A 20,989-nucleotide genomic window follows, 5' to 3' on the forward strand; every position below is an offset into this window, starting at 1 on the left:
TTTTCTGATTGCAGCATTAACTTCTCAGCAGATGGGTTGTTATATAAGCTCATGGAGGATGCTTACATCAACTATGGGTCCATCAACTTGGCTATTAGTCAAGATGGTTAGGCACACAAATCCATGCTCTGGGTTTCCCTAAACATGTAACTTCCAGAAGCTGGGACTGAATGACAGGGGATGGATCACTCAATATTTGCCTCATTCTGTTCATTCCCTCTGAAGTGTCTGGCACAGGACACTGTCAAAAGACAGGATATAGGATACAGATCATTGGTCTGACTCAGTATGGTCATTCTTATGCTCTCAACAATACAATAATGTTTCTTCAGTTTAAAAAAAAAACCTTACAAATGGGACCCCTATTAAGGTATGTTAGCAACAAGAAGGAGGTCAGGGAAAATGTGGGACCCTTACTGAATGGAAGAGGCAACCTAGTGACAGATGATGTGGAAAAAGCTGAAGTAGTCAATGCTTTTTTTGCCTCGGTCTTCACAGACAAGGTCAGCTCCCAGCACTGGGCAGCACAGTATGGGGAGGAGGTGAGCAGCCCTCAGTGGTGAAAGAACAGGTTAAGGACTATTTAGAAAAGCTAGACATGCACAAGTCCGTGGGCCCAGATCTAATGCATCTGAGGGTGCTGAGGGAGTTGGCTGATGTGATCGCAGAGCCATTGGCCATTATCTTTGAAAACTCGTGGCAATTTGGGGAGGTCGTGGATGTTTGGAAAAAGGCAAATATAGTGCCCGTCTTTAAAAAAGGGAAGAAGGAGAATCCAGGGAACTACAGACCAGTCAGCCTCACCTCAGTCCCTGGAAAAATCATGGAGCAGGTCTTCAAGGAATCCATTTTAAAGCACTTGGAGGAGAGGAAGGTGATCAGGAACAGTCATCATGGATTCACCAAGGGCAAGTCATGCCTGACCCACCTGATTGCCTTCTATGATGAGATAACTGGCTCTGTGGATATGGGGAAAGCAGTAGACGTGATATACTTTGACTTTAGCAAAGCTTTTGATACAGTCTCCCACAGTATTCTTGCCAGCAAGTTAAAAAAGTATTCACTGGATGAAATGACTATAAGGTGGATAGACAGCTGGCTAGATTGTTGGGTAGTGATCAACAGCTCGATGTCTAGTTGGCAGCAAGTATCAAGCAGCGTGCCCCAGGGGTCGGTCCTGGGGCCAGTTTTGTTCAACATCTTCATTAATGATCTGGATGGTGGGATGGATTGCACCTTCAGCAAGTTCGCAGATGACACTAAGCTGTGGGGAGAGGTAGATGTGCTGGAGGGTAGGGATATAGTTGCCAAGAAGGCTAACGACATATTGTGCTGCATTAGTAGGAGCATTGCCAGCAGATCGAGGGAAGTGATTATTCCCCTCTATTTGGCACTGGTGAGGCCACATCTGGAGTATTGCATTCAGTTTTGGCCCCCTCACTACAGAAAGGATGTAGACAAATTGAAGAGAGTCCAGCGGAGGGCAACGAAAATTATTAGGGGGCTGGTGCACATGACTTGTGAGGAGAGGCTGAGGGAACTGGTCTTATTTAATCTGCAGAAGAGAAGAGTGAGGGGGGATTTGTTAGCAGCCTTCAACTACCTGAAGGGGGGTTCCAAAGAGGATGGAGCTAGGTTGTTCTCAGTGGTGGCAGATGACAGAACAAGGAGAAATGGTTTCAAGTTGCAGTAGGGGAGGTCTAGGTAGGATATTAAGAAAAATTATTTCACTAGGAGGGTGGTGAAGCACTGGAATGGGTTACCTAGGGAGGTGGTGGAATTTCCATCCTTAGAGGTTTTTAAGGCCAGGCATGACAAAGCCCTGGCTGGGATGATTGAACTGGGGTTGGTCCTGCTTTGAGCAGAGGGTTGGACTAGATGACTTCCTGAGGTCTCTTCCAACCCTAATCTTCTATGATTCTATGAAGGTATTGAATGTCAGTATTTTAAGCTTTTCTATCATGACAAGTTTCCCTTTAAGCTAAAACTTAGCATGTTCTTGGAGTTATTGGACAGCTTAGGGTAAAAATATTATTTTAACTTCTTTTTTTATAGACGGTGTTAGAATTGGACAGAATGGAAATCTCTGTGGATGCTGTAAGTGCCTTCCAACTTTTACACTTGCAAGTGAGAGTTAAAAATGTATGGCATAATATATCATTATTTCTATTACTGTTTTGTTTTATTTTAAACTTTAATCAGTTTCAGAAAAGGTTTTATGAAAATGATTTGTTGGATCAAGAGAAAGAAAGAGAAGAACAGCTCCTGTTGGAAATGGTATGTTTTTTAATATAATATGCCAGCCATAGTTTCATAGCTTAAAGCTAAATATTAATGTATGCTGTTGGGAAGGTGATTCCAGGGTATGGGTGTAGTGAAGTGTGTATTATGGAGGTGCACTGGGGTCTACATAGTTTTCTTTTCAATTCTAAAGTAGGGTTAAATCCTTAAAAACAACATAAACCTCCCTCTAATTATTACCTATATTACACAATGTCAGTTAGGAGACTGAATTTTTGGAGAAATTTCACACTTGAAAGCCCTGTAGCTTAAAAAATTTTAAGCACTTTAACAACATTCCTTTATGAAATTTTCCAAGAGAGCCTCATGTTTTGGCAGACTTTTGTAATATAATGATCTAAATACTTCAAAATTCGCACTTAGCTTCAGTATGTGAAAAAGCTAATGTCATAACTTTTCTTGTGTGCCAAGAAAGCCAAAGGAGGCTGTTTATCTGCTGTAGGCTTTCTTAATAAGAAAGAAGGGGTTGGAGCCAGTGACAGCTGTAGCCCAGCAGGGGGGAGGCTCAGTGTGGGTTGCATGGAGCACAAGGGGCTAGGAGCCACTCAGGAGCCACTCAGTGTTGGAAAAGAAGGCAGATAAATGCTATTGCTTCCCTGCCGCTCTGGCTTCTGAATCTACTGTGGTTCACTGGAGCTGTAAACCTGGCAGAACTCTGCAGCTGGCACTCCCCCGGGTAGTCTACCATATCCCTGGATGCTCACACTCCAGCCAGTCAGCTCTCCATATGCCTACGCTGCAATGAGGGTATGTCTATACTGCAAATAAAAACCCACAGCTGACCTGTGGGGCTCAGGCTGCAGGCCTGTGTCACTTCAGTGTAGATGTTGGACTCAAGCTGCAGCCCAAGCTTTTGGATCCTTCCACCTCACAGGGTCATAGTGCCCTGGCTCCAGCCCAAGCACGGAAGCCTACACTGCAATGTCAACAGGCCGTTAACCTGAGCCCCACAAGCCTGAGTTAGCTGGCCTGGGTAAGCCATGGGTTTTTAATTGCAGTGTAGGCAGGTGCCAGTTGCTCCCTGACCTGTCTGGTGTGTGAGAGCTGAGGGCCTGATAGGTTTTGGAGGAGGATTGCCTGCTTTAGCACACCACCTCTTGTTCACAGTGGCAGGACTCCTCTCAAACAAGCCATCACAGGTTCAACACTGACCTGGAAATACTACCTTGTCCTTCCAACACTGCTACAGAGCCCTCATCCCTGACCTTCTTTGTTCTCTGCAGACACCACTGAGCCTCTTGTGCTGGGCACTGGCATCCCCAGCTCAAGCTCCATTCACCAACACCTTAGGCAGCCTCTCTGCCCTGCTCAACTTCCTCTGCTGATCTCAAGCTCCAGCCAGATCTAGGTAGCAAGGCTGTCTTGTGAGCTCAGTCAAGGGGTGAGATTGGATCAGTGCCTGGGCAGGAATGCCTAAGGGACTTATCCGACTAATTTCTGAGCTGACTTCCCACCCCTGCTTTGCAGTTCTATACTCAGTTCAGTCCCACTGCCCACCTCTACTCAGATTTCTTGCATTTGGAACAGGGAAGTAGGAGCTGATTTGGGCACAGGTGCTTGTGGATTGGGACTAATTCAGACTCCCCGAGCTTCCCTATCATGCTTCCCCTTTATAGCATGCTCATGTTAGCTTGGCCTGGGTCTGGTGGGGCTATGCTGCATGCTCCTGACCGCACCTACCTCTGTCGGAGCCCCATACCCTCTACTGCCACAACCCCACACTTGTATGTCCTCACCCTGATGCACCTCTCCCCACTGAGACTCCCACGCCTGCTGGTTGTCCCTTGCCAGAGTCCTGTAGTGTCTTACCTGAAACACACCTCGGCAGTCCCATATTCCTACCACAGGCATATCCTGGCACCTCCAACTGGCCCCAAGCCAGAGCCTCACACTCCCCTCAAAGGCATTGCATGTATCCAATTGCTCAGGCTTAACTCCAGCCTCAGAACATTTTAGTTAGAAGTAACACATTCTACATTAGTATAGTAAAAATATGAGATGATGGTCAAATGTCTCAGTCTCACTGAGGCTGGAATTAAGTTGTGTGTTCGAGCATGGTTTTGAGGAACTTGATGTGTTCGGTGCGTGGTTGCCTGAGGAGTGTGAGTACATCTGGTCAGTATGAACTAATCTGGTTGTTAATGGTGCATAAATTGGTGATTTTCTTGATTTCAATTATTTAGTTAATTGGAACTACACTTGAATAATCTTGACTATGATTTAATGAAGTTTTTTTGTGTGGATAGTAACTAGAACTCTATATCAAAGAAAAAATAGACCTTTCTAGGTTCAGTTGGTGTGTGTGTTATGAGATGTGGTACAGGAAAGCAAAGATAATGTTACGTAGCTTGGAGGGGAAGGGATCATGCTTACTCTGTTTGGAAAGCACCAAGCACACTGAAGAAGTTACTAGAAATAATTTGACTGAAATGATATTTCATGCATAGATCTATAATTATGTGTACTATCTGTTATAAAACTAGCTAATAGTACAGACGTGAAAATGAGTTTAGTAAAATATGAGAAATTATTATATTTGGGTCAAATACCTTGTTTTCAATAGAGGCTTATTAACTCCAGTAAATACTGTAGATGCTAATTTTAGAGAAAGCATAAAGCTTGAAAAAATACATTGGTTATATCAGTTTGGATTTAAATATTGTCCATATATGTTGATTTTGTATCTTCATGCTGTTCATTAGCCAGATCTTTAAATTCCATATGTAGTCTAGAATCATAGTAGCCACATTGCACAATAGATATAGCATTTCCTTTTTAAAAACCCAATTTCTGTGTTACAGCTTCTCATCTTTCTGGCTAACATTTCTCTTGCTTGATCTCGGCCTACCAGCATCTTTTTGAGATAGTTTAATAAAAATCAAGAAGCTTTTGAGTTGTAAGAATCTGAATAAATAGTAATTTTCATCTGTTAAGAAATTTTTCAGAGCCCTTCCTCTGGTTGGTTAATTCAAAAGCAGGTATACTTTAAAGCGTTGCACTTAGCTTGTGCAAAGTCATGTATGAGGAATTATTTTGTTTTGTTTGTTTTTGTTTTGTTTCAAGAAATGTGTTTTTAAAAGAAAACAATACATTGTCAAAACCAACATACTGAGCATAAATTAATTACCATTTTTCATGGAGGTGAACATTAGAACCAAATTTCCTGAGTCAACTTTACGTTGTGTTACCCTACTCTTTTGTTATGATCTCTACTACAGTAAAAGCAAACTAGATCATTCAGAGTTTTTACTGGGTTCCAGCTGATATTCATTAGTGAACATATGACAGTGTTATTGATAGAGGGGGACTATGCTCAAATAATAGAGAGAAGAAATTAATTTGTAGGTTGGTGGGTTGGGAGCATGCTCATTTACAGGAGGTCTTCAACCTGTGTGGAGTGTAAATTCTCATTCTTATGAAATTGTTTCCATAATAGGAACAATTAGAAAAAGAGAAGCAGCAGAATGAGGGAAGGTCTACCAGTATCAGTGATAAAATATTCGAAAAGAAGCGTAAGTTTTTTGTTTTTGTGGGTTCTTGTTTTTATTTTAGGGGGGTGATTCTTGGTAAATGAAGTTAATATAGTATTGTTTTAGGAAACATGATGGTGGGTGGTTTAACTTAGTAACGAACTCTTGTTGTTTTGCCTTGCATAATGACAGGTTTCAGAGTAGCAGCCGTGTTAGTCTGTATCCGCAAAAAGAAGAACCGGAGTACTTGTGGCACCTTAGAGACTAACAAATGTATTAGAGCATAAGCTTTCGTGGCTGTAGTCTATGAAAGCTTATGCTCTAATACATTTGTTAGTCTCTAAGGTGCCACAAGTACTCCTGTTCTTCTTCTTGTTGTTTTGTCATGCTTTTCTTAAAAAAGGGTGATTTATAAAAAATGGTTTTGGTGTGTTACATAGCATAGTATTGATTTCATTAATAAAATACATGTCCAATACGATGTTTTCTGCTAAGAAGGTAGTAGTATAATTGTCTGTCTGCCTCTTATTTCTAAGGAGCCACTGTCATACTATTATAGTATTATTACTATTTCACCTAGCATTATACCAGAGTTGTATATAATATTTTATATCTTTATGTAAAGTAAGGCTATTTATCAGAGTGCAGTATTTATGATAAACTTTGTTTTAGGTAGAGACAGTAAAACATCATCAACTTTGTCAAAAAGTATATCTCTTTCTGTTTCTGGAAGCTCTTCAAGTGCATCAACAAGTAAGAAACAACTCTTTAAAAATTTTCTAGGATACTTGTATCTCTCCTGTGTAAATTTGAAAACAGACAAAGATACCATTGATTCCCCTGAGGCCAGCCTTTCACCTGTTGTGCACATAAGAAAGCATTGCAGTTAGAGAACACGTGGTCTTTTTACACTTCAATATTTTCTTGATTGTTGTTTAGTAGTTTATGATGGGTGATATAAATGAGATTTATTGCTATATTATCTTCCAGCTCCTTTAATTAGCTTAGACTGAGAAAAAGTAATGTAAATAGACATTCTTACTACTGATAAAAGACAAATTGCAATAATTTCTGCACTTTAAATGTATTTGCTACTTATTTGTTTCAGGCAAAGAAGGGAAGAAATCTAAGTTGGTTCGAAGCCAGTCTTTCAGTACTCAAGCACTGCATCCAAAATATGGCAACATAGACAAGTGTTCTAAGTATGTTTTCTTCGAATGGATTCCACTCTTAAAGTCAAATTCTGGCTACCCCTTATAGAAATATATATGTATTCTCCAAAACATGGAGAATATACACCCCAAAATGTACTCCTGAATTCTAAGGTGTAACACCCCAAACCATCTTGTAGTTGTGCAAAGCAGGACATAACCTGTCCCATCTCAGAACTTTGAATAACCTATGGGGTATATTATCCATTATCACCTAATACTGGTTTGTACCTATAGCATACCTGCTTTTGGCCAAATCACACCACTTTTCCTATGTTGTGCTCTCATTTGCAAAACACTTCAGGATATATTTTCCATCTGGGTATTTCCATCCAGGACAATGGCACAATGAATACTCTTTTTGCAGCAATTGTTATCCACCTTATGCAGACACCCTTATTCCTTTTATTGTGCCATACCCCTACATGGACAACATGCCAGACTTCTGTACAGATGTAGTAAATGCTTAAGACACTAGGTCAGCAGTATTCTTTAGTGCATGCCTAACTTTAAGCACGAGTCAGTAGGACTGCTCATGTGCTTAATGTTAGGTGCGTGCCTAACAGTGGTGCAAGTACAGTAGTACAGTCCGGTACACCGTACCAGTAACATATTTATAGCTGGTGTGGCATACCGGAAACACACAGGAGTAGCCCAGCCCCAGCCCTTCTATGCAGCTGCGTCTCCTGAGTTCTCGTGCCTGGGATCTATACAGCAGCCCCACCGGAGGACAGGACTGGGGGAGGGGGCGGGGCTGAGGCAGTAAAGTAGCCACATCAGAGAAGCTGCTGGTGTGGGGCCGCTGGTGCAGTTCCCGGGAGAGCACTGAGCTTCAGGGCTATCCCAGGAACCGCAGCGGTGAAAGGAGCAGAACATGGGGCCACTGCGCGGCCCCACACTGACAGCTCCTCTTGCACAGCTGTATCATCCCCAGCCTTGCCCGCGCCCCCCAGCCCTGTCCTCTGGCGGGGCTGCTGCACAGATCCCAGGCAGGAGGACTCCGGAGACGTGGCTACGTAAAACCGCTGGGGGCGGTGTTCAGGGTGGTACAGCAGCTGCGCTGGAGGAGCTGTCAGCATGGGCCCCAGGCGGCCCCATTTTCTTCTGCCTTTCACCGCTGCAGTTCTGGAGAGCCCTGATTTCCCGAGAACCACAGCAGCAAAAGGAGCAGAATGTGGGGCTGCCGAGCAGCCCCATGCTGGCAGCTCCTCCAGGGCAGCTGTACTGCCCCCAGCCCAGCCCCCAGCCCAGCCCCCAGCCCTTCCATGCAGCTGCATCTCCTGAGTCCTCCTGCCTGGGGTCTGTACAGAAAAAGCCTCCAGTGCAGCGGGAGGAGGACAGAGTCTCCCCCCCCCCCAGATAATGTGAGATGAATGTGGATCATGAGGAGGGGACGGGGAGAGCAAGGGGGCCCTGGGATGGGGGTGGGGAGGAGTCACATGGGGGGCACAAGAGGTGGTCACATGCCCCCCCCCCTTGGTGTCCCTCCCAGGAGTGCAGCATACTGGCAAGAAATGATTTCTACTTGCACCACTGATGCCTAAGTACCTTGTTAAATAATGGCCTAAATCAGCAGTTTCTTATAATTGGGAAGGGTGTGAATTTTTTGTATTTGGGTGAAAAAATACCATTTTAATACAAATCTGGACTTATAAATGGCAAACATTTGAAGACCCAGAAACAATGCTTGTGACTTACTTAGTTTAATGTGCAATAGGTCATTTATCACCTAATTATTTTTCTAGTAAAAGTTCTGCAACAGGATATACTTCTTCTATACCAGGAGTGGGAAAGGGTTCTATGCTACCATTTAGTGGTAAGTGTTGTTGTTGTTGTTATATGTATCAAAGTAGCTCCTAGAGCCCTGGAGAAGATCAGGGGTCCATTGTACTGGGTACTGTATCAACACCTACTAAAAGAGGGACTTTCTGCTTTAAAACAATAGGACTGTAATTGACAAAAGGAAAAGAGCAGGAGAGGAACATTGATAACAACACCTGGTTACATAAACTAGCCATCTGATAACTATCAGGTTGCAAGTCAAAAAAAAATTGATAATCCCTACTGGCCACCTCCCTAGCCATTATCAGTTTGGTGTTCTGTTGTAGTCCCAAATGAGACTTCAGAAGAATTTGAAGTAAAATTGTACAGGGTCTTCACAAATTAATTCTGGAAGAGTGTTCCAGGCATAAAGGGCAGCATAAGATAAAGCGCAAAGTGACTGGTTAGAGAAGTAGACAAGCCAGTGATGGAGAGCTGCATAGTTGATGGACTAGGGAAAACAAGAAATGATGGTTAACAAGATTAATCCCAGGAAAGATTAGTTTTCTATTATTTGAAATATCTCTTTTTTTATTTTAGATTGCATAGTTTAATTTGTTTAGTTTCCAGATAAGGAATGATCTTTAAAGATCATTACTACATTAAGTCTAAATTTCACTCTGGCTATGGACAAGTGGATAAGCATTAATTTGAGTCATATTGTGGTCAAACCAAAGATCTTTTAAAATAGTAGTTACAGATACTTCCAATGTCAAATGCTTATACAGTACAAAAGCTATACAATCAAAAATGGTTCACCTAAGTGTAGTTAACATTAGCCTGTTTAAAAATGTCGATGGCACATAAGATTTGAGACATCTATATACTAAACCTGCTTCATTTTACTCTCTGATAGCTTTGCAGAACTCTTGCAGAAGGAATTCCAGAATTGCCAACCCCAAGCATTCAAAAATCATGAGTCAGACCATAAAAAAAAATCATAAGAATTAAAAATGATAAATGTAGAGTTCTTTTTATTTGTCTTCTGGAGTTGGAAACTTTAGGTTAATGTTGCAAAGCTTTTCTCTGCAGCCACATTGGCTCTAAACTTCAATTTTTAATTCAAATATGAGATTATCAAGTTAGGGTTACCATTCGTCCGGATTTACCCGGACATGTCCTCCTTTTCGTGCTAAAAATAGCGTCCGGGGGGAATTTGTAAAGCACTCACAATGTCCAGGATTTCCCCCCTCCCCCGGCAGAGCGAGTGGCTGGGAGGGCTGCAGGGAAGTCCCGGGCTGGACTCAGGAGCAGCTGTAGAGGAGCCGGATCCGCCCTGCATTCTGAGCCAGGGGCAGCTCTCCCCTGCAACCCGGTCTGGCAGCACTGTGCAGGGCCAGGGACCGGGTTTTGTTGTGCAGGGCCAGGGACCGGGTTTTGGTGTCCGGCTCCGCTCGCACAGAGCCCAACACCCTGTTCTGAGCAGCAGGGTAAGGGGGGGCAGGCGAAGGGGCAGGGAGGTTCTGGAGGGGGCAGTCAAGAAACGGGGGGGGGCTTTTTGGGGGGGAGTGGAGAAAGTTTTGGGCAGTCAGGATACAGTCCTGGGGGGCAGTTGGGGGGGGTCTTAGGAGGGGGCAGTTAGGGGACAAGGAACAAGGAGTCTTAGGTAGGGGGTGGGGTTCTGGAGGGCAGTTAGGAGCAGGGGGTCCCAGGAGGGGGCAGTCAGGGGACAAGGAGCGGAGTGGGGGGCTGGGAGTTCTGGGGGGGAGCTGTCAGGGGGCAGGAGTGGGGAGAGGGATCAGAGCAGTCAGGGGACAGGGAGCAGAGGGGTTTAGATGGGTTGGGAGTTCTGGGGGGGCTGTCAGGGGGCAGGAGTGGGGAGAGGGATCAGAGCAGTCAGGGGACAGGGAGCAGAGGGGTTTAGATGGGTTGGGAGTTCTGGGGGGGGCTGTCAGGGGGCAGGGGTGGGGAGAGGGATCGGAGCAGTCAGGGGACAGGGAGCAGAGGGGTTTAGATGGGTTGGGAGTTCTGGGGGGGGCTGTCAGGGGGCAGGAGTGGGGAGAGGGATCAGAGCAGTCAGGGGACAGGGAGCAGAGGGGTTTAGATGGGTTGGGAGTTCTGGGGGGGGGCTGTCAGGGGGTGGAGAGTGGTTGGATGGGGCTTGGGAGTCCCAGGGGTCTGTCTGGGGGTGGGGGTGTGGATAAGGGTTGGGGCAGTCAGGGGACAAGAGGCAGGGAGGCTTAGATAGGGAGTGGAGTCCTGGGGGGCAGTTAGGGACAGGGGTCCCAGGAGGGGGCAGTCAGGGGACAAGGAACGGGGGGAGGGTTGGGGGTTCTGGGGGGGCGGGAAGTGGGAGGGGCAGGATGGGGGCGGGGCTAGGGCAGGATGGGGGCGGGGCCAGGACGGGGCTCCTCCCGTCCTCTTTTTTGCTTGCTGAAATATGGTAACCCTAATCAAGTAATAACATGATTCCAGCTGTTGGGTGCTTTTTAAAAAAATCCAGATGGTGACACTTGAGATAAAATCCTCAGAGTTGGCAGCACTGGAATTCTGTCTAGATAGAATTGCCTGTTGCAAATGTTATGTCAGATATAGCTAAGCCTGCTCCAATACCCCTTACTAATCAAACAGGCATAAATCTGACTGATTTCCCTCTGATAGTCATTATAATTGGACAATTTAAAAATACCAAATAAAGATGGTTCATATTGACCCAAATGCTCTTCCTTGATTTGATCACCTTGTTCCTCAGAAGGCACCTGTGTTGCCCATTTTCACTGAGATCCTTTGAAATGTAATTAGAAGTAATAAGTTCTGACTTTTCCTCCATGCCCCTAGAGGAGCTTGACTCCATCCTATCCAAGATGCTAATAAAATCATTTTTTTAAGCACCAATTCATTTAATAATCATTTTCAAATATGCTCTTCTGCGGTGTTCCCAGGTTCTGATTCCACTTTAGGATTTTTGCATGCAAAGGCAATGAGAGGATGTGTTGCTTTTTCAAGGTTGGACTAAACAAAGACAGTGATCTTGCACTGCTACTCTATATCCTGAACATGGTCTAAACAAGAGGATTTCATTCTCCAAACCCGTTAATGTACTTATAGAATTTTTTTTTTTTTTTTATATATGTTTGTTGATTAGCGATTTGCAAGCATTTAGAGATGGGATCCTATGGAAAAGACAGCCTAGCACTCAGTAAATAAAGAAATATGTTCATATTTATGCATCGACCAATTCTTAATATACTTTTTTCATTTTTAGTTGCTTTTCCATGTTGCACATTTTTCCAAAAACAATTTTTTTTAAGTAGTAGACACTTAGACATGAATTTGGACATCCCTGACTGGTGTTTTTAAAAATAGAAATTAGACCTCTAGATGGCATAAATTGCGCTTGCAATTATTTGCATTCACAAATTTTGTATGTAGAAAGGGAGACCCAGTTTTAAAAAGCTGCATATAGACATATATAATATGAGACATTTCATATATTAAAATTGATTCATTTTCTGTAGACCTCAAAAAGTCTATAAATTATCAGCTATTTTTCAGTACTTCGCCACACAATTAACTTTTTAGTAAAAATCTTTAAATTAGCGAAGTTTTTTTGTAAACAGGACAATTTTATGCTGTTCACCTGTTCAACCTACTGATAGATGTGTTGTCACTGTGTTTCATTCAGACTTAATTCCCTGTATAATTGTCTACTGCTTTCTTTCAGATGATTCATTCCGGACTCGTTCCACCAATATTAGTGGGAATGCTGTCTTTTCTTCCACTGCCCCCTTAGCAACTTCCTCCCGTAATACAGCTAACTCAGTTGACCAAAAGAACAATGGGACTAAAGACAGTCATTCACGAAAGATGAGCTTGTAAGTGATTGATTATAGTTATGAGCACCTTAAGGGAGCTATTTACAAATGGAACTCAGAACAGCCTGTAAAATTGCAGGGTTTATTTTTGTGTGTGTCCATATCTGTTGCATGCAATTTTCCATTCCCAGATTTGGGGTTCTCAAAAGCATTTTTAGGACTATATTTTGCCCCTTTAAAGTCTTTTCATACTGTTCCTTAAATGTGTCTTTCCAATGTGTCTATCTGTTTTTGGGAGTGGTGTGTTGATCAGTATTCCCTTGTATATTGGCTATGTGTAAACATGCGTTGCTAGTTCAGAGGTCTTCATTCGAGTTTACAAATACAAAATGACTTATCTAGTCATTTCGTTACCCGAAATTATAATGATCTTCTTAATTGGAAGTGATATTATATGGTTCATACTTTTGTGTATGCATACAAAAAAACCCTTCATTGCGAAGCAGTTTTTGGATTGCTATATTTGACATATTTCTAAAAATTCACAGAAATGAAATGAAAGAAAAGGAAGGCCAGCTAATATACCCTCTACTCCTCCATCCACAAGAACACACATTATCATTACCACAATTAGCACACACCAAAAACTGACATTTATTCTGCCTCCTCTTCCAACACAACCAACTGCTACACCAAACGTTTACAATTACTAGCTGTTAAGTTAAGCTTCTTAAATATGCTCTGTGTGTGTAGCAACTCACCCTATCAGCTTCACAGTGAAGTGTTTTATTTATTATAGGTGGAGCTAGCAGAAACACCTGTTATTAAGGTTTTCTGACACTTCGCTTTATAAAACCCTGATTTCAGTTTCATACAACTTTGCTAGACTAATTGTTTGGCTTGAAATTTTCCATGCTAGCTGTGTTGCCTCAGGCTGATTTTAATTTCAGCCAAAATAGTTCAGCTGTTTCAGAGAAAGAGATTAGAGGAAGATATATTGTTTTGTCCATGTTAAAAAATTCTGGCCACCTTTTTCTTTGACACCCTAATGCTTCTATGCGTTGGAGCAGGGGCCTGACATTGGACAAGGGGCATGGTCTTTGTGTCAGAAATGTGCCTTTTTCCTTGCCTGTGAAAACCTGCTCAAATTTGGCCAGGTTACAAGCCTTTGAAAAATTATAGTTTGTACAAGCAACTAAATGTCCCAAAGATTCCATCCACATTTGGCATGCTCTAGCCCAAGACTAAGCAGAACATTTCCTTGCAGTTGCAGTTCTGGGGTGCTACGGGCCATGATAGGTCTGGGTATGGTCACCTGAACTAAGAGCAAGTCTGCTGACGACGCCTATGGGTATCAGCATGATGCCACATGATGAAATTTCTTTTTTTCAGGATTTTTTTTTTAAACCTAGGAAATTACAAAAAACAAAACTATGTTCAGAACATTATTCAAGTTGCAGGTGAAGGACTGGAAAGATTAGGAAGTGACAGAATCAAGGTTGCTTGTCCCTGGGAGTAAATCAGGTTTGTGCTGTGAAGGAGGCTGTTTATAGGATTCTAACGTCATTTGTTGCACAAGTTGGAAGGTTTTATAAATAAGGCAGGGGGACTGCAGGAAGAGAAGGGAGTGGGTCTCACAGTTAAGGCACTGGAAAACTGTATTCTATCCCCGCCTCTGCCACAGAGTTCCTGTGTGATGCCAGGCAAGTCTCTTCAACCACACTTTTCACAGATAGACACTAATTACGTGTTCCTCATTTTCTGGGTGCCTGACTTGAGACTATTGGTATGTCTACACTGTAATTAATAACCCACGGCTCGCCTGTGCCAGCTGACTTAGGCTCGCGGGGATCTAGCTGCGGGGCTGTTTAATTGCAGTGTAGACATCTGGGCTCAGGCTGATGCCTGGGGTCTAGGACCCTGCGAGATGGGAAGGTCCTAGAGCTCAGGCCTGAGCCAGAATGTTTATGCTGCAATTAAACAGCCCCTCCCACAAGCCCGAGTCAGCTAGCACAGGCCAGCTGTGGGTGTCTTATTGCAGTGTAGACATACCCTTTTGGGTCTGATTTGAAGAAGTGCTGTGTACTCACTGCTGCAACTGAAATCAATGTTTTGAACATAGAAAGTGCTATGTAATGGTAAGTGCTCTGAAAAAATCAGGTCCTAGATGTCTCAACTTGGGCATCCAAAATTAGTGGATACTTTTTACCTTAATCTCTCTGCGCCCCATCTGTAAAATGAGGAAAACAATACTCTCTCCTCTCAAAGAGGGGTTGTGAAGATAAATTAATTAATGCTTGTGAAGCATTCAGATATTATAATGAAGAGTGCCATGAGGAAATTAATCTCATGAGGAAATTAATAGTTCAGTCTTCAGAGCAGGGTTTGAATAGTGTGCAGTAATGAAGGCATGAGGTCACACATTGGAAAAAATAGTATATGATCAAGTAATCAGATTTTCTCTCAATACATATACACAAGCATGCCCAACTTTGGAGTGGTTGACTTTGCAACATTAATAATGTTCTGGTCGCATAGTTTTTGTGTGTAATTACATCTCTGTTTTTATGTTTGTGTATATATGTAACTGAAGGATCAAGGTCTCTATAGATTAAAGATAAAAATCACAACTGGGTATGCTTCTGTTTAATTTAATTTTCATTTTAAATTAACATGTTGTTTCGATCAATTATTATATGATTACCTATATTTAATTGTTTCACAAACCTCTCTGAGGCAAATGAATAGCAGTTCACTGGTAGCATGACCAAAAATATGAGTGAATCATTTTTATGATTTGTAAATGGAGCCACAATCTTCAAGGGACTTTCTAATATCCACAAGAGGTACTTGGGTGCAGAATTTTGCATTGGAATCTTTACATTAGCAAAGTTTATAAACTTATGTTGGAGATCAGTTCCCTCTTGGGCCCACATCAGAGATGAACATAGAGAAAAATGATCCATCTCATTCTTGGAATAATTTATACATCTTAAATTAATCTAATTTAAATCCTTATCCAGTTCTCACAGTAGTTAGTAGAAAGACACCCATTGACTATAGTGTGATTTGATTGGGCCCCTATGTAGTTTTCAGGCAGTAGAAATTACATGAGTTGAGAATTGTGGTGAAGATGCCTCCTTTTGTATCTATGATGTCTTAATCACTGAAGATATGAGGCTCTGAATTTAAGTATATTTTGGAGTGTGGAAGAATCCCAAAGAACATCAATTAAATGCTTCAGCCCACAAGAGACCTCTCTTAAGTCAATTTTCAGAGAAAAGCATGTGTAGATCTGATTGTTACTCGTGAATAGACAATATTAGATTATGAGTCATCCTAGAATAGATATTGACTTGAATTATAAATGTTAGGAATGGTATAAGAATCCAATCGTATACTATTATGATGATTAGTTTTATTGTTTTCATACGTGTATTTTTGAGGATTTTATACATTTTCTTTTAGCATAAGCATTTTCCTTACTTTACTATAACATGGTAACTGCTTCAAATACAGGAAAGAAAGTAAATATCTGTCTGTGCTCTATAGATGATTCAATAAAAATGTTGGCCTGACAGAGAGACAATTTAAGAAATCTGTTTTACTGTAGTACATGTGCATACAGATAATGAGAATTTTGCACTCACTGGTTTAGAATCAGGCTCCTAAAGAGCAAGGGTGAAATCCTTGCCCATTGAAGTCAATAGCAAAGCTCTCATTGATGTCAAGGGGGCCTGGATTTCACCAAAATCTCAGTAACCAGTTTTCAGGCCATAGATATTGGTGTATGATCCCACAATAATATTGGTTTGCATACATAACTTGATATAGCATCTATCATCCTGTTTAGTGGGTTGAGCACAAGGCTGGGAGTCAGGAGCTCCTGACTTCTGCCCTCTTTCTGCCACTGACTTTCTGTATGGCCTTGAGCAGGTAACATAACTTTCTAATCAATGTTATCCTACTCCCATTTATAGTTAATGGCAGTATTAAAATCAATGGCAATCGGAGTTGGTTTGGGCCCTGTTTCCCCTCTTATAAAATGGGGTAAATGAATATTTTGATGTCTATATATTAGAATGTCCTAAATATATCTTTGATAGAGAGAAATGCCTTTTGATATGATGGAGTACCAAGAACCAGTGTTTGCACAGAGCTCTGAAATTAAGTGTTGCTCTTCCATAGGTCTCTGTGATTTACATATATTGATGAATTGAGCCTCACAACACTTTTATGAAGTTGGCAAGTAGTATTTTATAGATGGGTAAGCAAAGGAAATGATAAATTGTGACTTGCCCAATTCACATGTTGAAATCCGTGGCAGAATCAGAAATAAAACCCAGGAGACCTTTAACCACTAGCTATATCATTCCCTAGGTGTGTTACAAATTTTACCAACCTAACTTAAGCCTTCTGGAGCAGACTTACTTAAAAAGTACCCCCTCACTATGAAATATATCCTAAATTATGAGTGAATTGATTTTTTTTGGTAAGGTGTGTTTCCAAGTAGCTCTTGCTTATCAGATATGCTTCATATAATGGCACTTTAGTATGAAGATATTACTGAATGCTTGAATATATCAACAATAATTTTTACATATGTTTCTTCTTTTGTATAAAGAAAAAACAGAAAATCAAATTCTTAGATCATCTGACAGAAAAGGAAGCACACCAAAGACTGCTGGAGGCAAAGTGATTTTATGATAACAAAGGTTGGATCTACAGCTGGGGAATCTGATGACTGGACAGGAGAGACTTAGTGCATCTTGCAATGTTAAAACCTATCTTTTAAGCAAATTCCTAAGTTGTAAAATAACTCCATATAAATAGTGTAATGGTTGCAGAATTCCAATGTTGTAGTGAAGTGTTAATGAAATGTAACTTTAGCTATGTGCTTTAACTGCTGCAGCTAAAGAGATAAGGTTTTTGTTCTTCAATTATGCCTTTGTAGTTCAGATTCTTGGATTTAGGATGCAAGTGTCCTACTTAAATGTACTTATTTAGGGGTTTAGCAGTTCCTAACATCCATTTGTTATGGAAGAAAAAAATAGCTGAAATTATTCTGTATATGGGGTTAACTGAGAAATTAATTTCACCTTTTAAAGACTCTTCAAACTCAATTTAAACGAAAATCCAGAAGTACCACTAAGAAGCTGTCTTGAAGCATAAACTGAAATAAGATTGTGCTGTGAATTGGGATGTGGTATCACTACAAGTACTAACTCAAGTTTATACAAATCCTTTACAAGTTTTCCAAAAATGTTAAGAGCAAATACCTCCAAACAATATCAGAATTATTTCTTTTGTTTCATAGGACAATTTTGTTGTATAAATACATTGTTTAATTTTTAGTATTTCAGATTGTATTTTCTCTTTACCTAATAATTTTAAAATGATGAATCTAGTTTTTAATTAACTGTTATTCCAAGCTATCATGCTTTAGCTTTGTCAACATTTGTTTGTATTAATGTTTCTATCAAAATTTGCCTGTGAAAAACATGCAGTTCTATCTAAAAAGTTCTATTTATGCCAATACTTGAGAGATATTGTATGAAGCTATTGTCAGCTTCTCTATTTCAAAATGCAATCAGCATAACTATATTGATATAAAAAAATATCTGTTTTTTAAATCTATTGGTGTATGATAAAGATGATCTAATTTGTGAATGCATGTGTGTGTGGTTAGTTTTTACCATGTGAAATAATGAATGATTAATTTACTCAAAATAAAACTTAGGATAATGCAGTACTTGCATGTTTCTGGAAAAAAGAGTTATTTTTTGCAATGTTTATTTTATAATTGAAGAGAAATAAAAGCATTTAACAATAGAAGTTATTTATTTTAAATGACACTGAAGTCAGTTTTATTGCTCTACTGTGAAGATGTGCATTAGCAGCTTGCAATGTGTTGTCATGTAATGTCTAGATTTATTAGCTCCTCATAGTATATTTGAATTTTGGTGAGCCTAGTCACGTGTTTTGTTTTGTTTTTTTAATTCACTGGCATTGTTTGGACTCTGTGGACATAAAGTATGGTGAGGCGTCAGCTGGAGTCCTGTGTCCAGTTGTGGGCACCAAACTTTAGGAAAGATGTGGACAAACTGGAGAGAGTCCAGAGGAGAGCAACAAAAACAATAAAAGGTTTAGAAAACCTGATCTGTGAGGAAAGGTTAAAAAAAGTGGACATATTTAGTCCTCAGAAAAGAAGACTGAGGGGGCACCTGATGTGAACTCAAATATGTTAAGGGCTGTTATAAAGAGGACTGTGATAATTGTTCTCCATGTCCATTGAAGTAGGACAGGAAGCGTAGGGTTTAATCTGCAGCAAGGGAGATTTGGTTAGAGATTAGGAAAACTTTCTAATTATAAGGGTAGTTAGGCACCGGAATTGGTTTCCAAGTGAGGTTGTGGAATCCCCATCACTGGAGGTTTTAAGAACATGTTGGACAAACACATGTTAGGGATGGTCCAGGTTTACTTGGTTCTGTCCCAGTGCAGAGGGCTGGACTTGATGACTTGTTGAGGTCCATTCCAGCCCTACATTTCTTTGACTTTATGATTGGTTCAAGTCTGCAGTATTTGTTCTAATGCCTGAGTTAGACTCTTGTAAATTACATATTCTTTTTGAAAAGTCTGTTCTGAGTTTTCCACTCTGATCAACATTGTAGTAGTGGTAACAACAACACAAACATCACAAAGCAATATCAGGAGATCAGGCCAGCTTTAGGCTGATTCCCCCGAATTGGGCCCCGCGCCTGCGCCTAAGAGGGCCCTGCGCCCTAAAGAAGAGTGCCTAACTTAGGCGCCTTTTTAATTTTTACTCACTTGGCGGCGGTCTGGGTCTTTGGCGGCGGGTCCTTCACTCACTCCGGGTCTTCGGCGGCATTTCGGCAGCGGGTCCTTCAGTGCTTCAGAAGACCCGGACCACCGCCGGGTATTCGAATCAGGCCCCGCACTTCCTAAAGCTGGCCCTGCAGGAGATGGTTGAGCCATGATTATTATGTGGCTTTCCATGACTGATGGCTATGTTCTTCTCTCTCTCCTTTCATCGACATTGCTGGCTCTTTGGCAGGAAGATAGTGTTTTCCCTCTATGTCTCTCCCCTTCACCATCCCCTCTTCCTGGCCTTGTGTATCGACCTGTCTGTGTCTGCCTGCCTGTCTGTGGATGAATCTGTCTGTTTACATCTGTGTAGGTACTTTTATGGCTCCCATCATCATAGTAGCTGAGTAATCTTGGAAACGCCTCAGTTGTATTTCGGGCAGCTTTCTGGAAGACCACATGAAGAAGAAGAAGAAGAAGAGTTCCACTTGGATCTGTTAACTTCATGAGAGCTCTATGAAGCAATCTAAAGAGCCACGTGTGGCTCTACACACACAGGTAGAGTGTAATAATATAATTAAAATGTACTAGTTGAAGGCGAGATACTGCTGTCCTTTCTTCCTTGACTAGTCCCATTGAAATCACTGGGCTTCTTGTTTTGCATTGAGCCCTCAGAAATACACATTTTAAAATGTTTTTTCCTTTCACTATTTCAGTGCCTCTAGTCTGTGAATGGAGTTATTTTCCCTTACTGAAGCTTGCTGTCTCTTACAAAAGGCAGCAATCTACCTTGTTTAGTAGTTATGTAGAAAACTTTTAGTTAATCAATTTATAATGTGCACATTACCATGGTATCTAGGTGATACAATATGGCAATGTACTTCAGCAGGGACTCAGTTTTGGTGGTGCAAAATAAAACTCAGAGTCAGCTTTCTGAGCTGTTGTTGAAGTTATCTTTTGGAAATATTTTATCATTTGTAAAAAGGCCAGTTTAAATGTGCTTTTATTAGACTACGTACGTGTGCCCTGAGAAGCTAAGATGCATTTGATAAAACTGAATAAGCTCACTGAACTGAAAACCCTGATGTGACCTTAATTATAGGCTTGCTATTTCTCCACAATCAGAAGTAAATAAAATTCTCAAGAACAGTGCCTATAGAGCCCATGCTTAAAATTTGACCCTGCTCCCAGTGATGTAAATGGCAAAATTTCCATTGATGACAGTGGGAGCAGGCCCTTAATTCTTCTCATTGCAGTAGAGAATATTGTTAGAAAGTAGGCCAAACTGCAGTGTTTGGATGTGAACTTTCTAAATGTTTTGGGATGTTTGGATCCAAGGTTTCCGTTCAGGCTTATCTCTAAATAAAATATATCTGAATTCTATCATTAAAATGTTGAATTTGGGATTTTCAAGTTTGTGCTTTTGAGACTTTTAATGATGGTAGCTCTACAAGACGTTATTTTGGAGTTGATAGTATAGCCTACTGGACCATAAGTAAATATTGTCAGCATTTTTAAAATACACTTTGCATTTTTTGTTTACATTTTGATGATTTTTCTGTAAGAAACTATTTTTTCTGTGAATGTGAAATGTGCAAAATGGTGG

At 41.2% G+C, this 20,989-nt stretch overlaps 1 protein-coding gene across 5 annotated transcripts in view; it reads left to right on the top strand.

Moving 5' to 3' along the window:
- PPP4R4 (protein phosphatase 4 regulatory subunit 4) overlaps positions 1–18,310 on the top strand; it is a 109,268-nt gene extending 90,958 nt beyond the window's left edge. For 4 of the 5 annotated variants that reach the window (XM_054026458.1, XM_054026460.1, XM_054026459.1 and 1 more), the window contains 8 exons: positions 2,056–2,097; positions 2,203–2,277; positions 5,738–5,813; positions 6,444–6,524; positions 6,880–6,973; positions 8,728–8,798; positions 12,468–12,618; positions 17,183–18,310. In XM_054026458.1, coding sequence (XP_053882433.1) covers positions 2,056–2,097; positions 2,203–2,277; positions 5,738–5,813; positions 6,444–6,524; positions 6,880–6,973; positions 8,728–8,798; positions 12,468–12,618; positions 17,183–17,207 — 615 coding nt within the window. In that variant the 3' untranslated portion in view covers positions 17,208–18,310. Of the gene's footprint in view, positions 1–2,055; positions 2,098–2,202; positions 2,278–5,737; positions 5,814–6,443; positions 6,525–6,879; positions 6,974–8,727; positions 8,799–12,467; positions 12,619–17,182 lie in introns of those variants that run through there. The other variant, XM_054026462.1, reaches the window with a different exon arrangement.
- Positions 18,311–20,989: the final 2,679 nt, after the last annotated feature.

Source organism: Malaclemys terrapin, chromosome 4 (genome assembly GCF_027887155.1).
Source record: "Malaclemys terrapin pileata isolate rMalTer1 chromosome 4, rMalTer1.hap1, whole genome shotgun sequence".
NCBI lineage: Eukaryota > Metazoa > Chordata > Testudines > Emydidae > Malaclemys > Malaclemys terrapin.